General features: G+C 29.1%; 1 protein-coding gene across 1 annotated transcript; it reads left to right on the forward strand.

The window, feature by feature from the left end:
- Positions 1–7,260: 7,260 nt before the first annotated feature.
- Positions 7,261–10,260, forward strand: LOC120079226 ((R)-mandelonitrile lyase 1-like). Its single transcript, XM_039033386.1, has 4 exons — positions 7,261–7,352; positions 7,431–8,080; positions 8,686–9,532; positions 10,215–10,260. Exons 1-4 carry the CDS (start codon positions 7,261–7,263, stop codon positions 10,258–10,260), a joined length of 1,635 nt encoding a protein of 544 aa, XP_038889314.1.
- The last annotated feature ends 994 nt before the right edge of the window (positions 10,261–11,254 follow it).

Here is an 11,254-nt window from a genome sequence, read left to right on the forward strand (position 1 = left end):
TGAGGTGCCTGTTCTTAGTGACCTAAGAAGGGTCAGCTGCTTACAGACGTGCTCAATGTAAAGTATGCCTTTCCCCACAAGATAGGAATTGCAAATTAGTGCCTTTCTTCCCATAAGTCATGCCTTTTTGTATCTCTTGCTACTTTGATCTACCAAATTGGGACATAGACTCAGTTCAACTTTGACGCATTTGTTCTGAATCAAATAAAGCGACATGTTGGGTCAAAAGCTCTTGGTTTGCCTATTTGTTAACCTCGGTTGATATGTGGCATTTCATTTTCTTAGAAACCTTATTTGATTACATCTATTGAACCGAATGGGTCTTCTCCTAGTCTTTGCACTATTCATCCCAAACTCTTACAAGGCCACCATGTTGTTGATGTTGATATCACACCACAACTTCTTATATTAATGGCCCTAGCCAAGCTTTAATTGAATCTCATTTGACAGCCATATTCTTCAACTTAATATCAAATGAGTCTCGTGACATTGATAACATGGTACATAAACATCAGGAACGAAAAGCTGAGATTGATGAAATGTTGCAGGTGATGCGGACTGTTTTGTCCAGATCTGGTGGGGGTTCTTCTTCCTAAAGCCAAGCTGGATTTTTTTAAGTCGTAAAAGTGGAGACATGGAGTTTGAGATCTGGAGGAGTTAGAGATATGTCTTTTCTTTACTCTTGGTTTTGATTGATGGCCTTGGTGTTGGTTATTTGGTTGGTTGGTTGTTTTTTTTTTTTTTTTTTGGGGGGGGGGGAGGTGATTTGAATTGGCTTAGTTTGTTTGCTTCTATTGTAAAAGTTTCTATTCATTTGATTGTTATTGTTGTTCTTTAGACTTTATTTTTACTAGCTCTTATTTTGATGATTGGTTATTAAATATTTTGCCTTAAGAAATATTAGCCAAACGAGGAGTTTATTGGAGATTTGCTAATTGTCTTTATATTTTTCTAAGGCAGTTTCCGGTGATTTTGCAGTTGTCACAAATAAAGTCTTAACATCTTCCTCAAACTTGACTAATTCTTGGATAATATTTTATTTCTATACTATGAAATTTATATGTGGAATATTTTTATTTTCGAATTTTGCGCATACGTATATTGTTCGATATTTTCTTTTTTATGGCGCAACCTTATTCTGACAAAAAGAAAAAAAAAATTGAATTTTTTTCCTTAATTGATCACGGTTGTAAAAGGATAATAATGACTCTCATTTAGGGTTGTTGCATTTGTCCATTATGAGATGCCTTCTGGCCGATTTGTGCAACATGGTATTTTGATCTTTGGTCACTTTATTATGTTGTACGTATTTATTGGTTGAATCATTCAAGAACTTCAAGATATCTTTTATCTTAGGGGTAGTCTAAGACATCGTTGAAGAGAAGAGATTCCCGATCTAAAGAAAAGCCTAAGACTACATTCTCAAGAAGGATTTCTCCATCATAGGGAGGATCTAAGATTAGTCAGTGAAGGGAGTTCACTGAGTTACAAGAAAGATAACCAAGTGGAGAGAAGTCTCACATATTGTCGGAAACCAAAGTGTCCAAAACTAATATTATCATACTTAGGGGGAGCCTACTTACAATTGAGAGGGATCTATGGGGAGTTCGGGTGACTTGTGAGTTGGACTCTACGTGAGTTACTGTAGCAGTCGGTGTATTACAGATAAGTACTAGGTTGTAATTGCTTAACTCCATAATATTAGTGAATTATCTTTCCTAAGCATATTGCCTCCTAGTGGTTTATCATCGAAAGTTACCAACTCCGGTGTGTCTTTACTTGATTTCTTGTTGTTAGTATTTTGTTATTACAGTGTCTATCAATGTTTTTTATTCAACATTCGTAATTCGAGTGACGAGTCAACCTATCACCTTTACAAGTCCTAAATCAATTCATATAAGTTCCTTTCTTCACTGATTTAGCCCACCAAAACCATCGTTGCCGGAAATTTCACCATCCCCCAAACATCCCTTCCGTTCGGCCTAAATCAAGAACATAGTGAATGCAGCTTCTTGGAACTTTGAATCTAAAACCCGAAATATGGAGAAATCGTGGAGAAAAAATATGAAGAATAAAAATTGTGGTGAAGAAATCTCAAACCTGGACCAAATCATGAAGCTTAAATCTGAAGAACGTATGCGAGAAAATATGAAGAAGGAAAGAAACAAGAAAACACGTTGGAGAACACTGCACGAAGAAGAAGACTTCCTGAAGCTTACGTATAAACCGGGCAAGGCGAGGGCAATTTTGAAAAAGTAAAACGAAATTTAAGCTGATCGGTCAATATTTGCCATATATGCAATTATTTTAAAAAGTTGCTATAATCGTAGATATTATCCCTGATCGTCCTGTCTATTACAATTGGTATCATATACATATTTCTATATATTTGATTATTCCAACGTGTGGAACGAACGGATATTTTCATAATATTGATTGTGAAGCTATAAACTGTTGGCAAAATATGACCACTGTAAACATAAAACACATACAAATATAATTAAGATTTTTTTCTCCAAATAAAAAATGTTAATTAAGATTTCTAACATTTTTATACAAATGTTAAATGGTTTTTTTTTTTTTCTTTTATCGATCAAATCTTATATCTTTTGTTGTACATTATATCAATTAAATGGTTATTTATTAGTTTTAATATTTTTATGAATATAACAATTTGTTCAACATTGATTTAATTTTATAAAGTTGCGACCCACACATTTTGAGGAGTGCCAAACATTTTAATAAATTTTAGTCCTATATCTTTTCCTTGCCCCACAAAGATTTTTTTCAATAAATTATTAAACATAGAGATATTAGCTGAACATGTAACATAGTATATAAATTCATCACCTGTATAAATTTATTGAGATTTATCAATTTTATAAAAGAATTAAGACTTGTGATTGTTTTTGGCTAAGAGTTCAGATAGTAAAGTTAAATATATGTATATATTTTTGTATTTAAAATAATTTATTCTAATCACGATTAGGTCTTACCAGTTACATACCAATTTGAATAATATATTATATGTTTTACAAAGGAAAATCTGAATATATATATAAGAGGTCCATTAATCAACAAGTCAGATGGTTAAAGATTAAATAACGACTTTAATTTTTAGTTCTCTTCTATTATATTTGTTAAGTGGTGTCGGTCTTCAATTATATTTAATCTAAGAACTCTCAATATTATATGTAAATTTGATCTCTATGATTAAAGAAAACTAGACTTTAGTACATATGGTTTGACGTTGATAAAGCCCTTATTATAGCACGAGATAAAAAACAAGCTCGTCTACTATACATGAACAAATTGGATACCTTTTATGTCAAAAAGTTAAAATTTAATCGTATATATAGTTTGACAAAATCTCATAAAAACTATTTATGATTTGCTAAAATTCCCTGCAGACTTCTTATCAAAGTTTTATTAAACCACTGGGAATAAATTATAATGGTAATCTTCTTTAAGTGCTAAATTATTCTTTCTTCAACGATAGAGATCAAATAAACAATCTGAACAAATTTTAATTTTGTGTAACGAATGCTAAAGTTTGACTCTTCTATTCTCTTGCTTTTATTTTCTTGTTTTTGCTTTTTTTTCCCCAGATGGATTGAAAATGTATTAATTTGACATTTCTAGAAGTATAGATAATGGTTGTTGGAGAAGCGAGTATTATATTATATAATATATATATATATATATATATATATATTATATTAAGACTTTAATTAGGAAAATGAGTGAAACCAGCCAAAAATTTGTTCTTAAAGTTTGCTCAACCCCATCATTTTCAATATCTTTTGTTATATTCTAAAAGAACAAAAAAATAAAAATAAAGAGTAAATAAATGAGATAATGGGTACCATTGTGCTAGCTAATCAACACGTAACTATATAATTCATAACAATATATTTAAATCATCAACCTACGCTTAATTAAAATAACCATTAAAATATGGATGTCGATGTTATGAAATTTTAAAAAAGAATTAAATTAATAATTAAGTTATTTTTACTAGAGACTAAATTGTGGTTATTATCATTAGTATTCTCATTCACCTTGATTAAATAGATGACATTTTTATGTTTTACGAGCATTTATAAAATATGTTGAATATATTCATAAATATTTAATATCAATATAGAACCTTTCGATTTAAGAATATATCGACATATCGACGAGTATTTTCGCCATTGAATTTGAAATTGAAAAGTTTACATATGTGAGCATGTGCTTTCAACTTGTCTAGAATAGTCTCTTTAATTTAATCCTCCCCTACATTATTCTTTAAATATTAACTTCATGGTCTTTTTCCTAATTAAATGACAAATAGTCACTTTTTTATATATATGTATTCATTTCCTACCATGGATTAATTGAGTTCATTCACCAATTCAATTAGATTAGAGCAACATTAATAAGAACATATTAATTTTTCTTGATAATAATTAAGGTAGCAGATCAAACTGTTGATTCTCTTAAAATTCAAAACCGTTTGGTAACCATTTGATTTTTGACTTTTTGACTTTGAAAATTAAGCCTACATGCGTTACTACTACATCCAAAATTATTCCTTCGTTATTTACTTTTTATCAATAATTTAAAAAGTCCAGCCAAAATCTGAAAACTAAAAGAAAACAATTTTTAAAAATTAGTTTTTGTTTTGAACATAAAAAAGACCAAAGAGCTAAGGAGTCATGAGTCCAATCCATGGTGACCATCTACGTAAGATTTAATATCCTAGGGATTTTTTTTTGACACCCTAATGTTAGAGTAAGAAATATAGAGGAAATATGGAGAAAATATGTTTAATTTTAAAAAACCAAAAATAAAAAATAAAATAGTAGGACCTTAGTTGATGAAAAATAGAAATCTTTTCGTGGAAATCACTTAGAAGAAATGTCTCCATTATATTGAGTAACAAGGACCATTGACTAACACAAGCTAATCTCCATTTGAGCTTTTGATTAAATTTTAATTAAGCTTTTTAAATATAAGATTATTTTATAGCATTATCAAGAGATTAGAAGTATACGTGAATATTGCAAAGAAAAAATATTAATTTTTTAGATACAGCCAAATTGGTTATATTTTAAAAAATAAATAAATAGATAATTATCATTATCATTTTTATGGTTATCGTTCGCAAACAATATAAAATAACATCCAGTATATATATAAAGTCTGGATCAGAAAGAGAATAATTTGTTTATTTTTCGAATAAATATATAATTTTTCATTTATAATGTAGTGTGTGATAATTCCCTCAATATATTAGAAATTTGTGTCACTATTGCTTAAAATAATTATTAAATTAAAAAACTGAAACTGAACCAGTTGGTTGCTTGGGTTACTCATTATTTTAAAATTATATATATATAATTTTTCAGGAAGATAATAATTTATTTATATATATCATGAGGAACAATTTTTCAACTTTTCCGGTCTTTGTATATATGAATTTATTTGTTGACATTTCGAATGACTAAGTACGGGATTTCACTTTTGTGTATTCAAAATTCGTATTTAACATATGTATTTATTTATAGTTATTTATGATTATGATCCTAAGGTTCAGATAGTGCGCTATATAAACTCCGTAACCCTAGAAGCGTATATTCAGAAAACATTCTCTCTAATAATACTGTTCTCTCCATCCGTCCCGTGGACGTAGTTACAACATCATTAGTGAACGATGTATATATATGTGTGTCGATTTCATTTCTTTTTATATTCTTTAATTGTCGATTTTGTAAAATATATATATATATATATATATATATATATTATATTATATATATATATACATGCATACATAGATAGATAGATACATACATACACACACACATATAGATACACATACATTGATACATATAGATACACATACAAGATATATATAAGATATACATAGACGAAGATATAGATATATATAAGCATATATATATATATATATATATATATAATTTTAAAATAATTACCAATTATGATATAACTTCTATTTGCTTTAAATTGGAAGGCTTTCTTCTAGTCTCTCTTTCTTTGTTTGAGGTATTAAGATTGTGTCAACATAACTGAAATGATCAGGTATATCTACTTATTGAATCCTCAAGTTGTGACTTGTTAAAAAAGAAAAAAAAAAACATTATTTTACAATGATGATAATAATTTATTGTTTTTTTGCAAAAATAATAGTAATAATAATAATTACGATATCCTATTCAATTCTCACTTATGCTTATGTACAAAGTGGGCACAAAATATGTAAAGTAGCAAACCATTTAGACCAATTTCTTAAAATGTTCTACCTCATTGTATTAAATATATTTTAGGCCCATAATCGCAAGAAATTGTCGAGATATTTCAGATCAAAGATCTCATTCTCCTAAAAATCTGGAGTTCTTAGAAATCATAGTAATTCAAAAGGAATGGTAGAAAGTCATATATAAAATAAGAAACATATCAATTTACACACTTGAATGTCAGAGATTATATCGATTTAAACCTTTTATAAATACATCAATTTACACTCTCATTACGATTTTATTTGAACAAGTCTCATGTAAAATTTATAATTATATGAATTCAACCCCTAAATTTTCGTAATTGAATTAATTTGGACTTTGACTAAAATTTCTTTTAGAATCATACATGTATTTACTTACTATAATCGTCTATTTTATAAAGTCGACATTTAAAGAAATCAACACATATGAGAACTAATGCATGAATGGATTTTCAAAAGTCATCGAAAAAAAAGATGAAAATTAATTAGTTTAGAAAAATTTAGAAATTTAATTACATCAAAATTAATTGGTTTAGAAAAATTAGAAATTTAATTTACTTAAGTTATAAATTTAGCAATTGAACAAAATTTGGAAAAGAGTGAAATTTGATATATTTAAAAAAGTCCAAAGTTTTAATGATACAATCATCCAAAGTTTAAAAGTATATAATTAAAATTATATTGAAAAAAAAAAAAGGAAAGAGTTTAACAATTTTTTGGATGATGTAAATGTGTGTAATAATTTTTTTTTTTTTTTAATGACAAAATTTAATCATTTTCTCAAACAAAATGTATATAAAAAATTTACATTTGAAAAATTGATCGCACACAATAAAAGACTAGTTAAATTTTTTTATAAAAAATGATAGTTAAACTTGACCACCATTTACATGCATTCAAATTAAGAGTCAAACTTTCTGTCTATATAAATATTTAAGAACAAACTTGTATTACCACATTTAGCTTTGAAAACCATGGAGCATTCTAAGGCTACCATTCTCATACTCAGCCTTATGATCTCTATCTCTCAATTAGGAGTTCTCACTTACAATGCCATTCCAATCAAGGTAAATTTGCCTCTCAAATTATAAACTAATTGTCTCATAATTAATACATTCTTATTGATCTGCACTGCCTTTTTTTCAGATGTTAGGTACATGAAGTTTGTACATAAGGCCAGTGATTTACCAGCAAAAGAAGAATATGACTACATAATAATAGGAGGAGGAACAGCAGGCTGCCCATTAGCTGCAACATTATCATCAAAATTCTCAGTCCTTGTTCTGGAAAGAGGTAGTGATCCCAACAAATATCCTTCTGTGTTGAATGAACAAGGTCTATTGAACGTTTTTGCTGCTGGAGATGATGGTAAAAATCCCTTCCAACGTTTCATCTCTGAGGATGGAGTAGAGAACATAAGAGCGCGGGTCCTTGGTGGCGGAAGCATGGTTAATGCTGGCTTTTACTCACGTGGCCATCAACAGTTCTTTGAAACTGCAGGTGTTGATTGGGACATGGAATTGGTGGAGAAGGCTTATCAATGGGTTGAAGAGACCGTGGCATCTCGACCAATTTTGAATGCTTGGCAATCTGCTTTTAGAAGTGCGTTACTGGAAGCTGGTGTTGTCCCTGATAATGGGTTTGATTTGAGACATCTTGTGGGAACTAAAACTGGAGGTTCCATCTTTGATGATAAAGGAAATAGACATGGAGCTGTTGAGCTTCTTAATAAGGCTGAACCAACAAATATTAAAGTTGCAATTGAAGCCACAGTCCAGAAAATCCTCTTCTCTGGTTAGTCTTATTTAATATTTGATTTTAAAACTATATTTTTAGTCTTCATTTCTTTTAAATTTTGTACAAATCATTTTGATTCCTTAACTTTGGTCGGTCAATTAATCATTTTAATTGTGATATTATTTTGTAACTTAATAGCTGTATGAACCTAACCAACCTATATGATTCTCTAATATATATTTACATCATGATGTTAATAAACATAGCTTATTGAAATAGAATACATGATAATTAAGTTAAACAAGCAAAATAGAAAAATTTTGAAGTAAGACCAAAGTGAGTTTTGAATCTTAGCCCTGCAACTAATAAGTTTGATGGAAAAAGATATAATTTTGGAGAGAAATTTCCCATTTTAACTTTGGTGAAACTGAAAACATGTAATCCAAGTTATTTGCTGGTAAAGTTCAGTTTGTTGAACTTGGTTTTTAAAGTTCAGTTTGCTGAACTAAGCAATTTTGCTGAACTTTACTAAAAATAGAATTCGAGTTATTTGTTGAATGTAAAACTGAAAACATAAAATAGAATCCGAAATGCTGATCATATTAATCCTGAATTTTCATACTTTTTTGGTCATGCATTATTCTCACTCTGAACTCATATAGGTTTATCTGCACGTGGGGTTTTGTATTCTGATTCAAAAGGGAAGTTACACAGAGCATTCATTCGCAAGAAAGGTGAGATAATTGTAAGTGCAGGAGCCATTGGAAGCCCTCAACTTCTCCTTCTAAGTGGGGTTGGCCCAAAATCTCATCTTTCATCCTTAAAACTACCTGTCGTCCTCCACCAACCGTATGTCGGTGAATTCATGTCGGACAATCCCCGTTTTGGGACAAACATCATCCTTCCATTCCAATTGGTTCCTTCCTCTGTAAAAGTTGTTGGAATTTTACAAGACAATATCTATATACAATCATTTGCTAGCCCTTCACCATTTTTTGCTCCACCATCTTTCAGTCTTCTTCCTCCTCAATTCAATTCCATTGTCCCCAGCTTAGCCATGTTTGTTGGAAAATTCTCGGAGGTTCATTCTGAAGGCTCACTCCGATTGAATTCCTCCACTAATGTGAAGAAGAGTCCCATTGTTCGATTCAATTATTATTCACATCCTGATGATCTTGCTCGATGTGTTAAAGGAGTAAGAAAAATGGGAGATTTGCTTAAAACGCAAACCATGGAAAAGATTAAGACCCATGATTTGGAGGGTAATAAAGGATTTCAGTTTTTGGGGCTTCCCTTGCCGGAAAATTTGTCGAATGATAGCTCCGTTGGAGAATATTGTCAAAAAACGGTGACTACTTATTGGCATTATCATGGAGGATGTTTGGTCGGAAAAGTTGTAGACGGTAATTATAAAGTCATCGGAATAAAAAATTTGCGTGTTGTTGATGGCTCAACTTTCTCTGAGTCACCGGGAACTAATCCTATGGCCACCCTCATGATGCTTGGCCGGTGAGTTCTTATATATCTTTTAGTAATTGTGTTTTCAAATCATTTGTTGCATATAGATCCATTATAAAAAAAAATTAAAGGTGTCATAATAAGTTTCATTTGTTTTAATTTGTAAAAGTTAAAAAAAACGTATAATGTTAGAAGGTCTATGATTTTTTTATTTGAAAAATGTTTATAATTGTAGTGGTCTATTACATCTTTTTTAGAAATCTGCAAAATTAAGACTTCATTTGAAAATCATTTGGATTTTAAAATTTAGGATTGTTTTTCAGGACTTTTTTACAATTCTTCCCATTTTTTCTAAGTACTAAACACTCGAATTATTAACGAAATTTTGAAAATAAAAAATTATTTTTTCTAATTATTAAATTATTTTTTAATTTTTAAAAGTACTCAACAAAGAAATCAATTGATGAAAGTAGTGTTTATTAATATAATTATAATTACAAAAAATAGAGGTGTATTGAAAAAATAAACTTAGACCTATATGTTATGCCATTTTTATGACTAAACCTATAATAAAGATAAACTTCCTCAATTCAATATAATAGTATTGTTGACATTTAAATTGATTTTCTAATCCTCTAAAGCCATTTAATACTTATAATCCTAGATGTAGTTGAGATTTTACTTTCCTTGGAATTTATGTCCATAAACTAAGAATTTTAAAATAATTTTGCAGATATGTTGGCCTTAAGGTACTGCAACAAAGATCGAGTGTCAACTAAGAGTGACTATTATTGCTTAACATTCTTGGTTGTCGAGTGCATGTATCTTGTTTCTTCTTTCATTTTAGAACTATGTGTTTTATGATTATTGTTACTTATTTTTCGTTTCTGATGTTTCCAGATTCTAAAAATTGTATACAATTTTTAGAAAACAAAAAGATGGGTTTTCTTATTCCCATTTTCTAGGTTGTCCAGCAGCACATAGATAAACTTATTGTTTTGTCTTTTTTAATTTTTACTCATAAAATAGGGTTGACTTTAAAACTTCAATTTTTATTTTCTTTATGTCATTGAATAGACTTTGTACACAATAATATTGTTCTCGTTGTGTTTGTGGTTCATTTTGCCCTTGTGTTCATGTTATATTATTGTTCTGGATTTAGTACTTTCCATCGTATGTATGTAAAATCCAGTGTAAATACAAAATTTCCGTAAGTTGGTTAGTTGGTTGGTTGCCAAAAACTTGTACACCAATGTTTACAAAAATCGGAAGAGAGAAGACAAGTATTAACCACTTTCAAAACCTATAGTGAGCATTATTTATTGCGAAAAAGAATAATCCAACTGGTTTTATTATATTTCATCATATGGTAGCAATGGGTTTATTTATTTATTATTTTATTATTATTATTATTATTATTATTATTATTATTATTATTATTATATGACTTCATCGTTACATATGTGCAGTGGATTATTATTTATGTTTTGCACTAATTTTCCATTTACAATTATATATAGGATATTTGTAATAGATAGTAAAATAAGAGAAAAAATCTAAAAATATATCACACTTTTAAAATATTTACAAATATATAAATTTTTCAAATTTAGAATTTCGTCCCTCTTGTCTTGTCTTGTTGTACACTTTCTTCTTTCGTTTTTTTTTTTTTTTTTTGGGAGGGGGGAAATAAACAACAATTAACCTATTATATTTCTTGTAAAAATATGGTTTAATAAAATGAAAAATCAAAGACAAATCAAAACTTTTGAT

This window comes from Benincasa hispida, chromosome 6 (assembly GCF_009727055.1).
Source record: "Benincasa hispida cultivar B227 chromosome 6, ASM972705v1, whole genome shotgun sequence".
NCBI lineage: Eukaryota > Viridiplantae > Streptophyta > Magnoliopsida > Cucurbitales > Cucurbitaceae > Benincasa > Benincasa hispida.

Coding starts and splice junctions, on each gene's coding strand:
- LOC120079226 (XM_039033386.1), top strand. CDS start 7,261: ATGGAGCATTCTAAGGCTACCATTCTCATACTCAGCCTTATGATCTCT. Junction 7,353..7,430: donor TACAATGCCATTCCAATCAA/GGTAAATTTGCC, acceptor TGCCTTTTTTTC/AGATGTTAGGTACATGAAGT. Junction 8,081..8,685: donor CCAGAAAATCCTCTTCTCTG/GTTAGTCTTATT, acceptor GAACTCATATAG/GTTTATCTGCACGTGGGGTT.